This window comes from Echeneis naucrates, chromosome 6, assembly GCF_900963305.1.
Source record: "Echeneis naucrates chromosome 6, fEcheNa1.1, whole genome shotgun sequence".
Classification (NCBI taxonomy): Eukaryota; Metazoa; Chordata; class Actinopteri; order Carangiformes; family Echeneidae; genus Echeneis; species Echeneis naucrates.
The window spans coordinates 16,657,661-16,679,091 of NC_042516.1; the positions used below are offsets into that span (position 1 = coordinate 16,657,661).

Consider the following 21,431-nt stretch of genomic DNA (forward strand, 5'->3'; position numbering starts at 1 on the left):
TCAAAAAGGGTAGTGGGGCTTCAGACACAAAGATGCAAAGTTGACTCCAGTGGTGCACACACACACTCACACATGCACGTCAGACCTCTAGACTTAAACACACACCGAGACTGTGAGGAGCCGGTGTGGCGACTCATTACCTCTCCCTGTCGGTGAAGGAGGAGGAGGCGCTGTGCAGCGTCTGCCGGCTGTCCTCCGAAGCGAAGGAGCGGGGGAGGGCGAGGGAGAGGGGGGGAGCCACGCCACGGGAAAGCGGGGGCGGATGTTGGGAACAGCTGCGATCGTAACTGGGAGAGAGAGATAGTCAGACGGTGTGGATGGGGGGGGGGGGGGGGGGGGGGGGTGAAGCAAAGGCAGAGGAGAGGAGAAAAGGGGGATGACAGTAGGAGGAAAAGTTTGGAATGAGACAGATTGGGGGGGGGGACAACAGATGAAAGACAAAAGACAGAAGAGCATCAAGAACAGCAGAGACATTTAGCATCAGCGGGCACATTACAGAGCCAGTGAGAGAGAACTAGTGCGCTCATCGGAGCCATTAAGACGCTGTTACAGAGGACACGAGAGGGAGGCCATGGGGGGGTCCGAGGGGGGGATGTGGAAAGGACGGACGGAGGGGGTGAAGCCATTACTTCAGTGAGTTATGGAGGAGAGCTGCAGCCTCTCAAGGAGGCAACAAAGCTGCCCCCCCCCCACCATAACACCTGTCCTCTTCGGGCCGACTTCTCCTCCTCTAGACACACACACACACACACACACACACACACACACACACACACACACAAACACACACACACACACACACACACACACACACACACACACAAACACAGACATACAATTATGCACAAACACAGTCACGCTTGAAAACATTGGTGCCACACTGACAATTTTAGGGCTGGGAGAATCACGGTGCACATATGCCGCTCCTCCATACTCATAATGAACTGGACGATGGCCAATTTCCACCATAGGCTATCATTTCAGTCCATCTGCCCCCCCACCCCACCCCACCCAACACATGGTGTTATTTACACATTTATGACGCTGAGGCTCGGATCAGCCTATGGAGGGATAGCTGCTTCCATGGCTCCAATCTGCAGCACTTCTCGCTTTGGAGAGGCCAACTTTGGATCCACCGCCATCGTGGGCTTTTCCTCCCCCACCTCCCCCACTGGCGGGGGCCTGGTGAGGTAAGTTATGGAAACAACAGCAAGGGCCAGACTCGGGAACACAGAGAGAGAGATAGGGAGAGGGCTTATCGTGCATCAGCTCACAGCAAACTGGAGGATTATCTGTGGATATGCAGCCGGACTGGCGGCGCTGGGAGAGATAGGGAGACTGGGGACGGAGATAAGGGGAGTTACCGGCTGTGCAAAGCCAGGCTGTGTTAGAGCAAAGCAATGATGATAACTGGGGGTAAGTGAAGAACCTGAAGGCAGAGAGGCAACAGGAGAATTCAGAGAAAGAAGGAATAGGAAAAAGGGAGGGGGAGGCCTAAATCGGAGTGGAGAGAGAGAGTTGGGGGAGATAATGTGAGTGTGTGGGAGAAAAATTCAGATCAAGAGCATATGGAGAAAAAAAAGATATAAAGGAGAACAAATTATTGAGATTCAAGGAATGAAATGAAAAATTATGATACAATAGAAATGTGGGTAAGATGAGCAGATAAAAGAATTTAATTGAAGAGGAGGAGAGTTAAAGTACAATGGGTGAGAAGGACAAAAAAAGGGAAGCAGAGTGTGAGATGCAGGAAGAGAGGAGTCCCAGTGGTCAAATAAACTAGGTGTTATTGGTTTGATCAGCAAAGCGTGGAAATGCGCCACTCCATCACAGAGATGACTCCCCATTTCCAGCTAATGGCCATGTGTGCAGCAAACACTTCCTATCAGACCTGAAAATCTAACATGCACTCCCCCACCCAACCCCTCCCCTGTTTACATGCCCTGAGAGGTATAATGGCCAGTAGGATGCTCAAGCACTTTGACACCAGCAAAGCTATATCCTTTGAACCAGCAGACCTGATTTAGCTGCCTCCACCCCCCCCGGCCTAATGGCTGAAGTGAATGTTTAATCATTGCAACTCTAATGGCACTAAATGACACATCTGCACCAACTGTGACTTTCTGGAACACAAGTGTTGTTAATAAAGTCATTAGTAAGCAATTACTCAGCTAGACACCTCGCGCAACCATGAATAACAGACAGACAGGAACAACATGCACATGCAAACACATTGGCAGCCATCTAAGTCTCAGGGCCTCACTGGAAAAACACACACAGACACACACACAAACAATCTTGATCCATTATTCAGTAAAAGGAGGAACGCCTACTAATGGACAGCTTTGATTAATTTATATGTTAAAGGTTTCTGTCAAAGTAAACCTGAGCTATATCATATAATAACAAGGCAAACGAAATGTTGAAAGGAACTTTCCTTTTGTCTTTTTAATGTTCTGAAGAGATGCAAATATATAGCAATTAACTAGTAAAAAGAAAAACACAAGAATAAACCAATAAAAAAACATTGTAAAATTTTATTTCTTTCTAATCATTCATCAAAATGTAGCCCCTTTAAAAACGTTGTTTATTATAAAAGAAACAATAAAACAAATGTGGTTCGGGAGGTACACAAAATGGTGTTGATCAAGCACCCCATTTAATCCTAAACCTTAAACTGCCAAGGTGCTTAGAAAAAAAGCTAAGGAAAGCAGGTCTTGCTGAAGCTCACACTGATCTGCACCTTACAGTTTATGCCTTTTCAAATTTAGAAATTCTTTTACCATTTAGAAATCCCACCATACTTCAATCAGGAGAATCATGTTTGTCCTCCTACCATGGGACAAGTGTCCAGCTCATATGGGAAAAGTTTGCTGTTCATTCACTCCTATTTAAAGATGCCCTCTTCATGTTTATGTGACCAGACACACAAGCAAGCACAAAAGTTTGGAGCAGAGATTTGGTTCCTACCAGAGTTTGGCTGTAATGAGGACTGCCATCAGGATGAGCAGCGAGGAGATGGTCACGGTGACGTAGAACTGAGGGTCCACTGTAAACACACACACACACAAATACTAATGCAGTTACTAATCTCAGAGTATGACTATTTATAATTGTATCGAGAGCAAAAGAAAAAATCAATGAAGCCAGCTGAAACATGAAATTGAATGTGCAAGACTTTGGCCTCCAACTACACCAATCCGATGACGTCTTCCCTGCATCTTGCAGTTTGACGGTCAGTTCCTCCCTGTGAGTCATGAGAACTTCCCCGCCACAGACTCAGCCGGCTGCACACAACAGGGTGTCAGCCTTCACCCTGGTGACAGCTAATTCCCTGGAGGACTCCTGGTTTTTGTGTGTGTTCACATGAACTGTAGCTCATGGCCACCTTTATTTAGAAATCCTTCATGTGCATCTCCTGATGCCCACCTTCCTCAGGCTCCGTCTCCTCTGCCCCAGTCGTTCCGTCCTCCACCCCTTCCTTCTCCTTGGACTCCAACAGTGTCTCCTCTTGGGGCTGCATGCTTGCATCAGGATAAGGCCAGTCCTCGGATGTGGTGGTGCTTGGCTCCTGCTGGTTCCCGTGCCGGTGCAAAGGGTCATTTTCCTGGCTGGATAGGAAGTGGTAGGTCTCATCCTCCAGTGGCTGTGTGGGACCCCAGACCACCGCCCATAGGGGGGTGGGTGTGACCTGGGCTGTAACAGAGAGCTGGACTGACAGGGTGTCCACCTGCTCCTCACCCTCAATGTCGTTGCGGTTACAGGTGGATGGCTGTGTCACCAGGGCAACCAGGAGGAGGGAGATGAGGGCAGTCGTTCGTGCGACAGGAGAGATGGAGCTGGAGGGGTGGCGGAGGAAAAAGAATGAGTTGTGGTGAAGTCAAAAAGAAGTTGTCCTACAAAATGTACTGTGCACAGGCACCCTGCACAACCCCAACAGCTTGGACATTCATCCCTGTGTCAGCCATCACTCACAATGACATCCTATGCATCTGCACCCATTACATCCCTCTTTCACCTCAGAAACCATCCATCTTACCATCTCTCCATCGCTTCACTCTGTTCACTGAGACTCCGCTCCTCCGATCATCTCTCTCTGTGAGATAAGACAAGGGGAAGAGAGGGATAGAGAGAGCGAGAGAAAGGGGGAGGGTCCAGCTTTGCTTCTTCTTTTATGTTCTCCGATAAAAAGCATGTAAACAGAGACCTTTAATAGTATTGGCAAAAAGCCTGCTCTGTTAAGCTTTTATTTTTCTTTTTAGAAAAAGACATGCATTCCCATGGGCTTTTAAATTTAACGCTCAGTTATGCGCCACATGTTCACATGTCTACATTTGCATGCAAAAACAGCCAGAAGTGCACACTCATTGTCTGTTATGCTCTCTCACACACACTTACAGTGCACACACCTGAACATAGCACATTAATCGTCATTGGCAGCGTCATGCAGAGAGCCAGCACTCTATATGGCACTTTGAGCAAAGAGAGGTAACTTCCTATCTTCAACTAAATGCCTCAGAAATGTCACTTAGATACACACAAGCGACACGAAGACATGGACACAGACACACACGCACTCCGACACATATCAGTTATCATGCCTACCTCTGGCAGTGGAGAGAGGGAATAAGAGAGAGAGGCAGAGAGAAAGGGGGAGATACAGAGAGCAAGTGAGAAAAAAAAGCATCGGTTGCCTTAGCGACTGAGACATGTCGAGTCTGCTAGAGTAAGAGAAGGGAGAGAGAGCGATGGAGGGAGGGCAAGGGACTGTAGGAAAGAGATTTAAATGCTAATTATGTGTGTGTGTTTTTTTTAAATGGGTTCAATTAAATGGACGCAGAGAAAAAGAAATGAATTTGACAAGGCAAAGAGAAATGATACTAAGGAAAACATTAATAGGCTCATTTGGGAGGTGGGAGTTTAAAAAAAAAATGAAACCAAAGAGAAAGAACTCTTCAATTATGTTTACAAAAAAAACAGCAAGGCCACCACAGAGAGACAGAGAAGCAGGAAGACAGACAGCAAAGAGGAGTAGGAGGAGGAAGGAAGGAATGAAGGGAATGAAGATGGAATAAAATTTAATTTACATTCATTTACACAGGTGGCAGAGTGGGGCTCTGAACTGGTGTTTCAAGGAGCAGGGTCAGACTGAGATAAAATAATAGGACAACAAGAGATGCAGATTTGGAGGTGAAAGTCACAGTGTGACAGTTTTATTGTGTAGACAAATAATATTTACATAGAAAACAATCTGCCTATCACACACACACACACACACACACAGACAATTTCTCTGCCCATATGCTCCCTCCCGACACTGACACTCAGTCTGTCACACTTCACTCCCCACCACCCTCCTTCGCTGTCACTTCGCCCCCCCCCGTCTCATTTACTCTTCATGGCTGCAGGCCGTGGTGTCCTCCATGTGAGAAACCAGCACTCACTGGAGGACACAGCGTAACCAAGAGCCGGACCCTCCATCTTCCATCCTGCCGTCTGACTGGCCGTCTCCTGGCTGGTTGGTGTCATCCTCATCATCTTTGTATTCTAATTTTGACAAAGGTTTCAAAGGAATTTGTCTCAGCATGCATCATGAAAAACTAACAGGTTGGTGTAATCTGCAATTCCACAGTTAGTCATTGAGCGAATGAGTCAATAAATAAAGGCCTGATTGTGTGCGAAATAGTTTGTTGCTTTTTTTACCATCAGTCTCATCATCATCTTCTGTGTCCTCTTCTGATTCCAATACGCAGGAAACTAACCGACTGTCTCTCTTCACTATGATGTCACCCCTGTAACATTTATACCCACAATTAATTAAACGCCTATTATCATAAGAGATGTGTATCTCAGTGTTTCTCTTGGACAGAAGAAATTGCTCATTTTCAAATCCAGATTATATTTGAGCAGTCGGGACTAAAGTGAGTCATGTCGGCAGGTGTGCTCACCTTTGCTTCCCTGAGGTGGGAAGCTGCTCCCACACGATGAGACTGCAACCTCCAGTGACCCACCGGTGGTCTCCACTCCCTGTCATCCACGCTGCAAGGCAGAGGATTCTGGGGGCTTCAGGCCACGTCAGAGAGGCCAAATACTGACACTGAGGCAGAGAGAATACTGGAAGCAGGAGATCCAGCGAGAGATGATGGGAATGGAGTTCAACAGAGGAAAACAAAGTTTAGTTTTACATTTTGTCTTACGTTCTTATTATGTTGTCACACTTTAACTTCTGGCTGCACATAGTTCACACTGTGACTTACAATTTAGCATGCTGTCTCCATTCGCCAGATCATAGCAGGAGCCAATTAGGAGGCCTCCTGTCTGGTGGACACAATCTGTTACCCCAGTGATGCTGCTATGATTGGTCAGTCTTGATGTTGTTCCTGTGATAATTGGACAGATGTTAGGTGGAAGGATTATGCATATATTCCCACATGTACTCTCCCCTTTTCAGGGTTTTTTTTTCCCCAGTCAAACGTGTGTACACAGATACACCCATCCCATTCCAGAGCTCACCGGTCCTCCAGTGCAGGATCTTGAGCCAGGCTTGACCAAAAGCCAGGATCACTCTGTCCCCCCGCGGGCTGAGGGTCAGACGCCCACCTCTGCAGCCCGTCACCTGGCCGCTCCAATGGTGCAACAGCCTCAGGGGGTCGCGATTCAAACACCGGTTCTCCCACACAGACACCCCTCCATCGGCCGAACCGCTGAACACCAGCGGACCCTGAGACTGTGGAGGGCAGGGGAGACATGGTTGTCATGGTGATGTAAGTCTTTACCCAGTTTCCATGTGTCTGTGCGTGAGTGTATGTATGTGTGTGTGTGTGTGTGTGTGTGTGTGTGTGTGAGGGAGAGCGAGATTGTGTAGGTTTATGTGAATGGAAAAGAAATGTATGAACACTTCAAAATGTTTCTGTGCTGCTTTTGGTTATAAATGGATTGTGTGCTTTGCATGATAAACAACAAAGAGGATGACAATGATGCGCTACGCTTTAATGCTCCAGGCATATTTTGATGACTGCAAATTGAAAAAATGTGCATATGCAACTGTGGTTTTCAATATTCATAAATAGGCTTTTTGCTCAAAATATGTACAGTGTGCTCTCTAAAATTGGCCGAGCTTATCTCCCAACAAATATCTTTGATTTCCATTTGAAAGCAATAAACAAGGAAAGCTTGTGTGAGGAAGAGCAGAAATATAGCTGTCTGATTTACTGAGATTTTTTTTTTTTGTAAGAAATTTGTAGTCAATACTTCCAAAGCTACTTTGGACAGCTTTTTCAGAGAGAAACATGCTTTTGTGTCAGCCATTGCATGCTTAATAATAGGATGAAAAATAAAAACAGCTTGAGCATACTCAGGGTGGACAGTGTGCCACAGCCAGTAGGTGAGGGACCCACCCACCTGTATAGAGGTGACTGCTTCCTCATGAGCATTGATTGACTGGCAGTTTTCAAAAGTGTCCCAGCTCCAGGCTTGAACTTTCCCTCCATCTGCGGGATGACAGAGTGTGAGGTTAACATGTTCTGACAGGCGGCTGGCAGTCATCATTGTTGGTCACGGTCGACCCACCTGAGCCTGACTGCCTAAACTGTTTGCCTCTATCTCTCTGAGTCAACCTCATAGTCCTTTGCTACACTCACTAACTCACTGGCAGATGATGCCACTGTGTCAGACACTGCCTGTATTATTAGTCTGCATAGAAGATACACCTACATACTGGTATAAAATAATACATTCATACACTTATGGACCTACAGTATATGTCTGCAAAGGACATACGTGCACAGATATAGCTATTACTTTAAAGAATGATGTGATTTGTGTGTCTTAGTTTTTCCACATGCAGATAGCATCCACACAAAAACCCACCTGATCCAGTGATGATGTAGCCATCATCCTCTGGCACAAAGCAGAGAGCAGTGACAGCATTGAAGGTGTAGATAGACTTTACGCATTGCCCTGGAGGTAACAGGAAAACACTTATTTAATAGACAAAACACATACCACCAATCAACAGGCACACATAATTAAGACATGCTCATGTAATATTTCTAAAAAAGCCCCAAGGCCCCATCTACCTTAATATATATATATATGTTTACATATCTGTGTATGCCTGTGTGGATAAGTATACCAATGCTCAGGGCCCATATTTTCACGTAGCAGTCAGCCGAGCCACTCAGAATAAACCTCTCCTTGTCGAACAAAGACAGGGACCAGGCTTGAGGGGGGAAAACACAGACAAAAGGGCATGAGAAATGCGTATGTGCGTGTGTGTATGTGTGTGTGTGTGTGGAGGTGGTTGGGGGGACAAAAAGATTAAGCTGAGAGGAAGCTGTAAATCGGTGATGATGAACAAATTCAAAGGAGGCACCTTTCTCGAAAGACAAAAAGAGAGAATAGATAAGATTATTAAAAACATGAAACAATTAAACTGTGACTATAGTTCTGAGCTATGTCTTTTATGAATGCTACTTCTGGACTTGGCATTTTAAGTTGGGGAATCAGTTGTGGAGGGTGCAAGAGAACCAGAGAGGATGTTGGAGTTCAAGTGATGGAAGGCTGCCTGCTTCAGACAGACAGTGAACTCTCTAAAGTGTCTAGTGAGGTTATCTCTCACTGGGCTTGATCTGATGAACTACTCCTATAATTACCAGCCCGCAGGACACAGGCATTACTCAGCTGCACTCGGCTGTGTGTGTGTGTGCATGTCCTCACCCAGTCTCTTGCAGTACTCGGGGGGAGGTGCAGACAGACAGGTAACCCCACCAGTGTGTCCCCCCAGGTTTTTGTGCTCTGCAGCCGTGGGAACGTGCCACACTTTCACTGTCGTGTCTCGGCTTGGAGGAGGAAGTTGGACAGAGTGAGAAAAAGAGGATAGAAGACGGGTCAGAGCACGTGTAAAAGGGTGGAGAAAACAAGCAAAGTTAAAAGGCGTTTGACATGAACCACAAGAGAATAGAGATGAGCATTTGAAGAGAGCAAAGAAAAAAATACATGTCAGACAGCGAGGAAGAGCACAGAAGCATATTAAGTGATAGATTATCTGAAATGTGCACTTTATGCTGCCATTATGTAAATCAGAGCTTCTTTGCTACTTTACCTTCCAGAAATCACAAGGTTGTCAACAGCAGCCACACAGGTAACTATGTCATTGTGACCCTCCAACAGCCTCAAACGAAACTTTGACTTCTCCCAAGACGCTTTGAGGGATGTAAATTTTCTTTCTGTGGAAAAACAAAATTTGTTCGTTGACTCATCAGCACCCCATCATGTTAATCTACACAGTTCTTCAATATGGATTAGTCTGCCACTGCGAAGTGTTGGGTTAATGTAGCTCCAAGGATGCAAAATGTACTCCTAAATGCAGCCTGTTGGTTTTTCATACTGGCAGCCACATGGTCTCCTCAGGGCATTCATGTATATTCAGACTTTAGATGTTAAGAGCAAATTAAGTCATTGTCTTTAACAGTTCATGATAAGGTGCAATAACAGTCTTTTCATTCACTTTACTTAATTATCCCACCTTCCTGTTGCAGTTGCTGTTCCTTGTCTAAGTCTGGACAGGCTCCTGACTTGTCTCGGCTGTGATCAGACACCTTGGCTGGCTCTGTCCTTTCCTTCTGCCTGCCCATCTCTGTCTCTTCGTGTGTCTGCCTCTGCCTGGCAGCCGGTGCTGGCGTTGCTTGAGCCTTGGACTCCTCTTCTCCCTTAAGGATCTTAGAGGCTGGAGGCGTTTGTGATGGAGGGGCCCCAGGAGCATCCTCTCTGTGCCAATGTAGAGAGCAAGAGCTGAATGAATAATGGAGACACAAACTGCACACAGCATCCTCTGTGACAGTGAGTGTACCTGTTGAGGAAGGCAAAGTCCCATACAACCAAAAAAAAAAAGAAAAAAAGTCTGTGAATTTGAAAGAATAAGTGTTTCATTCAGTTCAGTGTTGATATCCACACATGCTGATTTCCAGTAGTCTGCTTGAAGGCCTTGAGGAGCCTTAACAAGGAGGATGACATCCCAGAGTGATGTTTTCATGACCCATTACTAACAGTAGAAAGTTCCAATTTTCTTAAAGTGTGACAGAATTTGACCTCCAGTATGTTTGGAAAATACATACAAAAAGATCAGAAGCTTCAAAGTGAATGTTGTTTTTTAAGAATTATGTTTCTCCCCATCTGTGCCCCCCCCCCCACCCCTTTGCTGGTACCTCTCCCTTACTTCCTTACACTTGTCTTTTCATCTTCTCCTTTTTTTCGTCTCCCACAATCCCTTGAGTTTGCTGCGGGCCAGAAAGCTGCAGCTGAAGCTCAGCCAATCTGGAACGCAGCTCCGCCTTTCTGGAGATCTGAGAGGGAAGAAGGCACGAGATTGGTTGCAAACCAAGCTGTTAAATCCACAAGTTGTTTATATGCACAACCAACATGCTCAGCCTACCTTAATTTATTAAACTGCAACTGGCAACATACGCTGTGCTCCTGACTGATTGCAAGTGATTAAATATGCATGAATGAGTGAATTAGGCATGTCAGCTCAATAACAAGTTGCTGTTTCCTGTATTTAAGACACATTGATATCAATTGTAAACAGTTTTTTTACTACTCACTTTAATTGTTACGTTGCTTTGTTATGTATTGCATCTATTTTGGGGAGAGCTATCGGTAATCTGATAAAATAGCTACACTTGAGCATTTAGTGTGTATCGATTCATTGTCTTTTCATAATAAAGACTCATTCATCATTAATTTATCTAACTCTGTATTTAAATATAAAAAGTCAAAAGAAACTCTACAGCTACAGGTGTCAAATGAATCCAGTAAATACAAGAGGGCAGTTCCTTTCTGCAAAAAAAAAAAAAAAAAAAGCATCATTCAATGTAAATAACAGCACCAAAACTTGTAATAATGACAAAGTTGACTGTGAATGTACTTGGTGACAACATGTTCAATTATTATTCATGAGTCTCCTACTTTTATGAAATGAATTATTGGTTTTTTTCCTGTCTCCAATTAGGGATGTAAGGGCAGCTGAATAAAGAAAAAGACTGTGTTGTGAGGCATGGCCATAACTTGTAACGCTCAGATCTTTCACAAGAAAAGCCTTTGCAGACAGAAGCTGTCAAATCATTCACTCAATGTCAATTCCAGTTAATCACCATCAATCATCAAAATTGTTAGAGTCAGTCGTATTTGATAAACTTCATAAGAAGATGCCATTATCACTCGAACAGTATCTTTATTAAATTTGCGTCAACCATTGTCACACTTTCTGAACCGTATAATCTGTGAATAGGAAACTCTACTTTGCTGTGTCCTTCAATAAGCTGTAGATGGATATTAATTCTTTCCTATCATGATTATTATTATGGATAAATCGGTGCCTTTGCTGTGGGGAAGCCTGAAGGGCAGCCATTCATAACCTGCTGTTACACCTGAGGGAAATCTACTCAGGATATGCCAAATTGGCAGAGCTCTCATGAAAAATAAAAAGGTATATGAGGTGTTTCTGTACCTTGACTCTCTCCTCTGGGGTAAGACTGATTTTTATTTCCAGATTCTCAATCTGTCTCAACTTCTTCTGCAGCTTCCTCACCTCCCCCATTTGCAGCACCGGGCTCGTTAATTTCTCCTTAAACTGCCTTGGCTGACTATCACGTTGACGGAGAGTCTCAAACAGACATCAGCTTTTTACAGAGAGCTGTGGACGGATAAAGATGTGGAACACTCTGGGAAGATGAACGTGTCGCCGGATGTTGACGATCCCTCAGACGTGTGTAACTGTCCGTACAGCGCCGCCACGTGGCCACAGGCGTCACCGCACTTAAAGCCGTTTACAGCAACAAACTACACACGTTGTGCCGCAAATACAGCGATTGGCATCCGTTTATTTACAGCGGGATGACATTGTCTCAGAGGGTTAAACGTTTGATGCCGTTCATTCACCGAGCAGCTCCTGAAAATGGACCTCAAAATGACCAGCGGAGGACGGGGACAGGGAAGCCATGCTGCCTTAAAGTGCTATTATTTCAACTTGTGCGTTTTAGTTTTCAATTTGTAAATCGCATCATTGGGAATTTCCATAGTGATAATAGTAATGATACAATTTATTGCTGTTTATTAATAATTTTCACGAGCCTTTGAGTTCCGATTTAAATTATTTTGTGGGTAAAATGCAAGAAATGTCATTCTGAAAACGTCTGTTTAGATGTTTCCCGCCAAGTAAGGATGTCTCCAAATATCCTTTAAAATCTGATTTGTCATCAAGTTTGCATTAAGTATCATGTCTTAGACACTTAGTGAACAATTTATAGGAGCTCTCCAAGCGTTCACGCTGGCTCAAATTGGACTCTTTATTATTTCCGATAGCTAGTGAAGGCACCATTAACGGCCTTCTGCTCACAAGTTGAACCTCTAATGTTAAAAAAAAAAAAAAAAAAGACATCGACCAGCCATGGCCGTGCGGATACGTGCGTTAAAGACACAAACCAGCGAACGAAGGACATGTTGAATTTATAAATGTACATTTTAAAAACGAACTGTTTGTCCCTCAGTAAGAGGAAGTGACATCAAAACACAGACTCCTTTTGTCTGACGACCTTATCCGGAGGAAGTGAAGCTCAGACGAGGCAGCTGCTTCACCGGAGGGGGAAAAAAAAAAGTCTTAAAAAAAATAAAAAAGCTGGGGGGGAAAACTTAAGTGTTTTGCAGGAATTTGGACAGATTTGGAAAGTGTGTCCAAATCGTCCCGGCCCGCCGGAGTTCCGGGGAGGGAGCCGAAGTCGCCTGAGCCGGTAAACGCCGCTGTTCTCCGTGCAGTCCGTAGTAATTTTGGTGGATTTTGCACGACTCCGCCGCCGCCTCCACTCGTCTCCACAGCCGGAAGTCTGTGAGGATGGTCTATTGGTTTTTTTCCTCTTCGCTTCAGTTTTTTTTTTTTTTTTTTTTTTTTTTTTTTTTTGGGTTGTTATTTTCCCAGCAGACAGGCAGACAGGCAGACAGACAGGCACACTCCGCCGCTGCCTGCTAACTGTGTGTTAATCAGCACGTCGGGCCTGATTGACCACAACATGCCAGGAGCCGAAATGGACTCCTGCTGCCGAGCCGTGTCTCACTGTAAACATCACATATTATCGGGATGTCGGTGCGCTTCATTTGTTGTTGTGTTACCACCAAAGCCAACTTGTAGCCGCCTAGCTTGTTCTGTTGTAAATATCACAAAACCCGTGAACGTCTCGCGCACATTTAAAGCGAGCGGCTGAAGTCCAGAGAGGAAAGTTGACCAGTTCACCGCTCAGTCGATGTGATGAATAATCCAGCAGCGTCTGTGCTGAGCCAGTCAACCTTTATCTCCCTGACCAGCGTGTTATTCCTGTCTGTCAAACCTTATACCGCTTCTTCCCACCGTGACTCGGCTGTTTAGTGAATAATTAGATCGTTATCATTCATCTTATATGGCGACGTAGCTGTCTTTGTCGTCACTGTTTTAATTCGATTGCCATCGTTTGGACACTGTCGGGCTGCATTAATACAAAAGCTGCCTCCAAGAGCACACACCTTTCAGGGCCCTCAAAAATTTATTTGGGGCTTATTTTATCATTTCATAGCACTTTCACATGTCACAGTTGAAAAATCACAGATGTTTGGTAGCTCCACAAATTGTCTTGTTATTTATATATTTTTGAGTAATAATCCATTGGCATAATAAGGCATTGTTGCATTTTTATTCTTAAGGTAGAGGTCATTGGTTTCCACAGGGAAAATGTTATGTATAGTTGTAGTAGCTGGAAATCACTAGTGTCGTCCAGGTCTTATCCCATTAGATTGCAAAGTAATAGGCCAGTTAATGAGTTATTAATATTTTGAAATCATTCCAATATTAATCTGTTCTGTTCTGTTTCTTTTCAATCTGTTTTGCAGCATGTAGCCCACATGTTCTCAGTGGCCAGGTCAGATATATCTAACTAAAACCAATGCGGTCTAATACCACAGCTCAAATTTTTTTTAAACTCCTTTAGAGACGTGCTGGTTTAACTTTATGTGCACTTTGGCAGCTGTAGTTTGTGGTACTTTTGAATTATTTTGTTTCATACTAAAAGTTTTTACAATATACCCTGAAGTTAGACTCCATATAATTTTACTCTTTTGGTATCATTGTGGTTGTACTTTTAACTACATTGTCCTGTGTCCTGCTGATGATATTTTTAGTACGGGCATTTCTATCAAGTCTGTGAAGCTTTACATTTTTACATTTTTTTTTTTTTTTGTGTCATTTCAGAAATGATGGAAGATTCCCATTTTAATTCATCATATTTTTGGTCTCCCGTCCCTACTGTGCCAGGACAGGTAAGACTGGACAACACACATAAAATTACAACATGACCTGCAATGCTGACTTATTTTTGGGGAAATTTCATCCAGTGTTGTTATTTTTGTAGTCTTTCGGAGGGAAAAAATGTGACTGTCATAGAAAAATGTCCAGTAGTGTATTGGACAAAAGTCTGGAACACTACTGCCAAATTCCCCTTTTCAGCACTATATCACTTGATGATACAATAGGAAGAGAATTGTTGGAGTCGAGTCAGGTCCAATCGATGTCTAATTGAAGTATCTCTGCCAGCAGATTGAGAATGCCATGTTCCTGAACAAGGTGAAAGAGCAACAAGAAAAGAACGCGTCCTTCTCCTCTTCCTCTGCATCGCACTATCAAACAGCTCTTCTCACCATCCCCACTCCTGGGGCCAAGACAGATGGAGGAGGACAGGCTGGGGGCACGACACACCTCCACCCCCCTCACAGCGCCCAGAACATCACAGTCCTGCCTGTCCCCTCCACAGGCATCATGACAGCAGGTGAGTTTGTTTCTCCACAGGGTAAGCCTCTGGGTTTTCTCAGTTAGAGGCTGTTTTTGTGTACTTCACAACAATTTTGACACATCTTATATTTAGGCATGAATTCTAAACAGAATGAGGCCAAAGGTTTTTGCTGGACTGTAAACAATAAATTGCCCATGTTTATTAAATGATTTTGCTGATGGCTTCAAATAGTAGCTGCATAGAAAACTTTGCATTTGTCTCAAATGTACATCACAACATCAGGGCTTTCTTTAAATAATGTAACAGTAGCACAGTTGTGCTCTTGTGTAGGTTCAGCTTACCACACAGCACATAACATATTATAAACAAATTTTTTTAATCGGAAATAAATTCTGGAGAAATTTCTCAAACATAGTTCTCAAACAACTGGATGAAAACTTTGACAACTATTGTCTTGAATTCTTGGGTTTTGCCTTTCCTGCCATATCTTTAGTAAGTCTGATTATTATTATTATCCTCTCTCTGTCTATGTCCATGTCACTCGATGCAGCGGGTCTGGTCATCACGACTCCTCAGGGAACATTAGTCTCTCCCACCTCCTCTCAGTCATTTGTCTCCGGTCACCCAGCAACAACCATGATTGTCTCAGCTCTCCATTCTCCAGGTGAATAGCACACAATGACAAACATACCATATAATATAACTAATTAGTGTTTTCCAAAATGTAAATGTTTTAATAACATGCAGGAATGTAAGGCATAAATGGCACTGATGCTTTGCAGTACTGCACTTTGACATTGCTTCTTCAGAAAAAAGAACTGAACATGGCCAGACATGTTGACTTTTGCTGAGCATTGGTTCTCTGTGTGCTCTTTTCATTCAGCTCAGGTTCTGAAAGAGAAAGTAAAATCAGATTTTCTTTAGCTTGCTCTCAGGGTTCAAAGCACATATTGATTTCTGGAGGTATAAAGCAAAACAAGTAGAAAATGAGAAGTGAATAATTTAATTTATTATCCAGGTAGTATTGTGTGTTTCTAGCCCTTAAATTAAAACCAGAAATATCTTCCATGTGCAAGTGTAGCTATAAAAGCTGTCACTTGAAATATTAATATATATTTAGAAACATTTTCAAGGATCCCATATTGAACATTTTCAGATTCACCAATAGTCTCAATAGTGAGGGTTTCTATGGAGCTTGTGCCAACATTCACATATATGGGCAAATGTTTTTTGTCTGCACATTGAAATTAATCTTGAAGAATTTTCACCATTTTGAAGATGTTTATTGTACCCACAAAGGACTATCTCAATTTGGTGTAGTCCTACAACCCCCCTCATCTTAGCTTTAAAAGTAAATTAATACAGAAATTTCTGCATTGTCTAACAGCTTTTAGGAAAACTATTCTTTCCTCTTAACATGCTACTTTTGATCTTGTTGTAGACAAAAAGGAAGGGGAAGGGACATCCCATGTTGTTGTGATGCCAGCGCCCTCAAAGCGAGGCAGAAAGAAGAAGACAACCTTACCCCGGGTTGGTCCTGTGGGTGGACCAGGAAATGAAACGCTAATACTGGCTCATCTGACACCTGGAGGCCATGTAGGAAAATCTAAATGTAAATTTGAAGTATAAAAAGATGATCAGATAAGTTAGAATTTTGTTTTTGATAGGTGACATCTTTGCAGCACCACAGTGGAGACCCATATGACCTGTCTCATGAAGAGGAGGGCCGTGGCCCAAAAGATAGCACTAAGACATACAGGTATGGTTAAACAAAAAAAAAAAAAAAAAAAAGGGAGGGGGGGGGGGGGGGGGGGGGCGCGGGCAAAATCTGCTGTGTGTTCCCATTTCTTCTTGCTCTAGCTGTGGAATGCAAGCACACCTGTTCTTTTGTGTCCTGTCGAAAATCGGCGTAAAGATGTTGAGCTTTTTAGATGAAATGGGCACTGCTGAAGATCCGACACACACCCAGACACCTTCTCAAAACACACTTCACTGCATGTGTGACAGAACATGCCTGCTTTGTAGTGGAGGGTTGATTTCTTTTCTTAATCTATTTGACATGCAAGTACATTAACGCTTCATAGACGCTCTCTGCACACACTGGACATGATCTTGCCTTCTGCTGTCCACTTTGTCTTTTATACAGCATGCTCCTTCAGTTGTGATCTCGCAAACATTTTTTGTGTCCTGCGCTTTCACTTTTTTATTATCTATGGACCTTTCCCCTTAAATTTTTACTGATATCTGCCCTGACACCTTTCCCTGTGTTTATGTGTCTCTCACATTTGACTGAACCAACTCCTGTCATGGTTAATCTCGCTTTCGTTCTGCTTTTCATGTTTTGTCACACTTTATTTCTCTCTGTGGGTCATTGCCTCATTTTCCTCTCTGCTTCCATCTCCCTCCCCTACTTTTCCCATCTCTCATCTTTTCTTGTTTACTTGTACCTCCTTTTCTGTATGTGTCCTTTTCCTTCTTTCGTATTCTTCCATCCTGCCCCCCCCCCACTCCCATTTCTGTGTCTCTCCGCCTGTAGGTGCCGGATGTGTGCCGCGACCTTCTTCAGTAAGTCTGATATGCAGATCCACTCCAAGTCGCACACAGAGGCCAAACCACACAAGTGTCCTCACTGCGCCAAGTCATTCGCCAACTCCAGCTACCTGGCCCAGCACATCCGCATCCACAGCGGGGCCAAGCCTTACACCTGCTCCTACTGCCAGAAATCTTTCAGGCAGCTCAGTCATTTACAGCAGCACACACGGTACTGCAGAACCCCGACTCCCACCCTTCCCTGTCACCAACCTCCGTACCATATCCCTTGTCCTCTTAACTTGTCTTGCCAAGTTCCTTCTTGAAGTCCAGACTCCTGTCTTCTTCTGCCTCCTGCAGATGGTGTGCATATTTCAGTGCCATGTAGAAGCTGGCTCGCATGTTACCATATCCACCCAGAAGTGACCTTTTCAGAAAATTAGAATTCATGTCGCACCTTTTTAAGTTGGGCTTTGTCCATGAAATACTTTCCATAATTCATACACTAATCAGAATTGCCATTTAAAATGCATGGAGTTCTTGTTATTTGAATTGATGAGAATATTTGACCCTGTCTTTCTGCACAGTTCTTGCCTCCCTGTGTCCTGTTTACTCTGCATCATATTTTATTCTGCCTTACACGCCACACCTTTTTCCTTAAATCTTTTTTCTGCATGTTCTGTCATCTTCTCTGCCACAGCTTCGCCCACAGAAACATGTACATACACCATTTGAAAAACATATTGAATTATTATTATTATTTTTAGACAGGCTTTGTTCCATTGAGCTTCCCCATGTATCCACTGTTATTTTTCTATTGATGCTTTGAATGATGATGCTCAATAGAAATACTCTGCTGCCGTGCTCTGCTTTCATGTTAATTTTTTTTACTTTTTCTTTTTGTGTGTTCATATATGTATGTGTGTACAGTCATGTTTGGGGGCATGTTGATTTGCACTGATGAATTACAATTATCAAGCAATTTTCCATTTCATACATTTTGATAGAAAAGCTCTTTATCCTAAACATAACTTTAGAATTTTTTCAAATGGATAAGAGAAATAAATTATTGGTGATATTGGATTTTCATTTTGAAATAGCACGCATAAGCATACAACTGACACTAAGAAAGAATAAATACTGAAGATATTTTTACATGTGTTTATTCAGAATTCATAGTTAAAACCTTATATTTAATAACAAGTTCGAGTATTTTGTTGTTGTTTGTTTGTTGTTTTTTTTTATTGATCCATACTGAAGAAAGTACCTATTGAAGTCATAAGATTTTTTTCAAGTATAGTATTTCACTTTTTTCTTCACTCTTCACTTATAATCACATTTTCCTTTCTCTGTCACCCTCCTGTCTGCCCCCATCAGGAATCACACAGAGTCAAAGCCTCACAAATGTCCCCATTGTACCAAGTCCTTCGCCAACTCTAGCTACCTGGCACAACATCTCCGCATCCACACAGGAGTGAAACCCTACACCTGCTCCTATTGCCAAAAGTGCTTCAGACAGCTCAGTCACCTTCAGCAACATAACAGGTAAGTGAGTCACCGGTCTTGGGTTTCTCATTTCCCGCTGTCTTTCTGCAGTTGGGTTACATCACCATGAAAGTGATAGGCAAGCGTGCACGTACATGTGTGTGTTTTGTACTGTGTTTTTCTACAGGATTCACACCGGTGATCGACCTTACAAATGCTCCCATCCAGGCTGTGAGAAATCTTTCACACAACTGTCCAATTTACAGGTGGATTTCTTCTCAAACAGACAACATTGTGCATATGTTATTTTCTGATCTACAGAACATTACATTATACTGTGACCCTAAATTTGTCAATAATAATTTTTTCTTAGTCTCACCGACGTCAACACAACAAGGACAAGCCCTACAAGTGCACCAACTGCAATAAAGGATACATAGATTCAGCAAGTCTGGAAGTGCACATGTCCACACACACGGTCAAACATGCCAGGATCTACTCCTGTGGTCTCTGCAACCGCACTTACACCTCAGTAAGACAAATGTCCATTTCTGAAGAGCATTTACATGAAAGAGCATTCTACATGAAACACTATGAATCGCCTCACTGGCAACAGACACCTGGCAGCTACTTTACACCGTGTAGTCATGTGTCCACTGTTTCCCCTCTGCCTATCCTCCCCTCATCTCAGGAGACGTATCTGGTGAAACACATGGAGAAACACAACCCAGACCAGTTGAGTGCACCAGCAGTGGTGGCAGCACAGCCGACACAACAGAACCCGAACCAAAGCCAGGCCCAAGGCCAGGCTGGAGCTCAGAGCCGGGTAGAGAGTGGAGATGGAGGATCGGGCCGTGGTGGGGCAGCTGGGAGTGGAAGAGCGGGCACAGGCCAGCAGGGCCAGAGCCAGAGCAACTACCCCCAGACAGAAAACATCCCCTGTCCTTTTGACCTGCACCAGTATAAGACGGTGTCTGCCAGTGACATCCAGTACAAACCAGTCAGTGTGGCTGACATTACCTCCCACAAGGACCTCTGTCTCACTGTGTCAGCTTCCACCATTCAAGTGGAGCACCTCAACCCTTAGAGGCGATGAAAGGAGGGTGTGTTGGGTTGAGGAATTTAGGATTAATTCAAGAATACAAGAAATGGACGATGGAAAGTCAAAGAATAAAAGCAATACTAGGCTGAAACAAGAACTTTGAACATCTGGCTGTGCCTGAAGGATGGTTAGAGGCAGACAGGACAAATGATATTGTGACACGATACACTGAAGGCGCTAATTTAATTTTATTTTTTTATTTGTCTCTTATTTTCTTTCTGCCTTGCTTGATTTATTTTCCTTTTCTGTAGTTGTCCTCTTGGTAGAAAGTGCATGTAAAGGCTGCAATAAAATATGTATCAATCCATCACAGTGATGGTTTTAAAATAGGAAGAGAGTCAAAGAAACAGTGCTTCTGTTGTTTTCTCAATTCCTGCTCTTCCCTGCAAATACAGTTTTGGCCATTACAAGTTATGGTCTTTCTGTTGATTAAATTAGTGGGTAACTGAAGGTAAATTTTTATACTTTAATACAGAGACTTTCAGTTTTTACTCAGTGTTATTACCTTTACGATGTTGTAAAATACATGACTGCAGTTAATTCTTTTTGACCTTAAAAGGGATGTAGAGGATATTTCTTTTTCAGGAAAGAAAAAATATCAATCAAGTATATATAGATATATACTACCAGTTTATAAATAATGATTGTGTGTTTAAGGGATGTGGTAATCCATATAACCTATTTAGATTCATTCACAGGCCTTCTCATGACCTTTGGGGAAATTATGTGCCAGTTCATGTTTATTGTATCTAATTGTACTGCTTTGTGTGTATGTCCTAAAAGTAATGTTATCCAAATGTGTACTTGCTATTATACTTCCACAGTTACATTTACAATGCTTCTTTATAGACATACTTTCAAATCTGAAATTTTGGGGAGGGTTTTTCTTTTCTGTTTATTATCCAATAAACCCTGTGAAATTTTCCCATTGGCATTGTTGTTTCAGTTTAATGCCAAATAATATTTTTGTGCCATGCATATACACATGTACACATTTGGTTATATCTGTCTTTTTGTTTTTTCAATACTGATTTCGTAACTTATGTTTGGCTCTTTTATCTTAAATCTGAAAGCTTAGTCAAAAGTTTGTGTGTGTGTGTGTGTGTGTGTGTGTGGGGTGGGGGGGCAACAAGTCAGCTTCAGATAGATGCTCCATATACAACACATGTTGCATTACTTACCTGTATGTAACAATCTCTATCTGTACGGTTACTGTTAAATAAAGAAATATAGAAAATATATATATGTTCCATCGTGGCTTTATCAAAGGATGGTAATATAGGCCAGTGAATAAAATATTTAATGTGCTAAGTGGATTCTAGATTGATTGATTATCAGAAAATAGTGAAAATCACAATTTCCAATGGCAGTGGTTTGCATAGTAACTCCTTCTTTTCGCTGACATACAGAACTAACTCAACAACATTAAATTGATAACTGAGCATTTTTTACTTTAATAAAACATTTGTCAAAATACGGCTGGTTAACCTAATGTTTACGTATGTGTT

At 43.0% G+C, this 21,431-nt stretch overlaps 3 protein-coding genes across 8 annotated transcripts; 1 reads left to right on the plus strand and 2 right to left on the minus strand.

Moving 5' to 3' along the window:
* Positions 1-136: 136 nt before the first annotated feature.
* Positions 137-4,050, minus strand: pianp (PILR alpha associated neural protein). Its single transcript, XM_029503805.1, has 4 exons — positions 4,040-4,050; positions 3,430-3,839; positions 2,971-3,049; positions 137-287 (listed from the first exon to the last, which is right to left on the minus strand). The coding sequence occupies exons 1-4, from the start codon at positions 4,048-4,050 to the stop codon at positions 137-139; spliced, it is 651 nt and encodes a 216-aa protein (XP_029359665.1).
* Positions 4,051-5,193: 1,143 nt separating this feature from the next.
* LOC115044777 (F-box/WD repeat-containing protein 7) lies at positions 5,194-12,883 on the minus strand. 2 transcript variants are annotated; one of them, XM_029504022.1, is made up of 13 exons: positions 11,507-12,883; positions 10,225-10,343; positions 9,527-9,768; positions 9,104-9,227; positions 8,719-8,840; positions 8,135-8,221; positions 7,870-7,959; positions 7,402-7,490; positions 6,514-6,727; positions 6,258-6,380; positions 5,949-6,114; positions 5,704-5,792; positions 5,194-5,547 (listed from the first exon to the last, which is right to left on the minus strand). In XM_029504022.1, the coding sequence occupies exons 1-13, from the start codon at positions 11,594-11,596 to the stop codon at positions 5,441-5,443; spliced, it is 1,662 nt and encodes a 553-aa protein (XP_029359882.1). In that variant the 5' UTR covers positions 11,597-12,883; the 3' UTR covers positions 5,194-5,440. The 2 variants fall into 2 exon arrangements, with proteins under 2 accessions (XP_029359882.1, XP_029359883.1); XM_029504023.1 differs by lacking the exon at positions 11,507-12,883 and adding an exon at positions 10,433-10,825.
* Positions 12,445-21,162, plus strand: znf384b (zinc finger protein 384 b). 5 transcript variants are annotated; one of them, XM_029504017.1, is made up of 11 exons: positions 12,445-12,785; positions 14,270-14,337; positions 14,612-14,843; positions 15,358-15,471; positions 16,249-16,403; positions 16,490-16,566; positions 17,344-17,568; positions 18,714-18,881; positions 19,009-19,087; positions 19,195-19,353; positions 19,513-21,162. In XM_029504017.1, exons 2-11 carry the CDS (start codon positions 14,272-14,274, stop codon positions 19,906-19,908), a joined length of 1,671 nt encoding a protein of 556 aa, XP_029359877.1. In that variant the 5' UTR covers positions 12,445-12,785; positions 14,270-14,271; the 3' UTR covers positions 19,909-21,162. The 5 variants fall into 5 exon arrangements, with proteins under 5 accessions (XP_029359877.1, XP_029359876.1, XP_029359880.1 ...); XM_029504016.1 differs by having other exon boundaries at positions 12,447-12,785; positions 16,475-16,566; XM_029504018.1 differs by having other exon boundaries at positions 12,448-12,785; positions 14,615-14,843.
* The last annotated feature ends 269 nt before the right edge of the window (positions 21,163-21,431 follow it).

What these genes read in the sequence shown, in the direction of transcription:
- pianp (XM_029503805.1), bottom strand. An exon ending in GGAGACGGAGCCTGAGGAAG is followed by an intron (nt 3,050 to 3,429) that starts GTGGGCATCAGG and finishes GTGTGTTTACAG; the next exon opens with TGGACCCTCAGTTCTACGTC. An exon ending in CTCATTACAGCCAAACTCTG is followed by an intron (nt 288 to 2,970) that starts GTAGGAACCAAA and finishes TCTCTCTCCCAG; the next exon opens with TTACGATCGCAGCTGTTCCC.
- LOC115044777 (XM_029504022.1), bottom strand. Translation starts at nt 11,596, where the DNA reads ATGGGGGAGGTGAGGAAGCTGCAGAAGAAGTTGAGACAGATTGAGAAT. An exon ending in CTACATCATCACTGGATCAG is followed by an intron (nt 7,491 to 7,869) that starts GTGGGTTTTTGT and finishes GTCATCCCGCAG; the next exon opens with ATGGAGGGAAAGTTCAAGCC. An exon ending in CCCACCTCAGGGAAGCAAAG is followed by an intron (nt 5,793 to 5,948) that starts GTGAGCACACCT and finishes TAAATGTTACAG; the next exon opens with GGGTGACATCATAGTGAAGA.
- znf384b (XM_029504016.1), top strand. Translation starts at nt 14,272, where the DNA reads ATGATGGAAGATTCCCATTTTAATTCATCATATTTTTGGTCTCCCGTC. An exon ending in GATAGCACTAAGACATACAG is followed by an intron (nt 16,567 to 17,343) that starts GTATGGTTAAAC and finishes CTCCGCCTGTAG; the next exon opens with GTGCCGGATGTGTGCCGCGA. An exon ending in CATTTACAGCAGCACACACG is followed by an intron (nt 17,569 to 18,713) that starts GTACTGCAGAAC and finishes TGCCCCCATCAG; the next exon opens with GAATCACACAGAGTCAAAGC.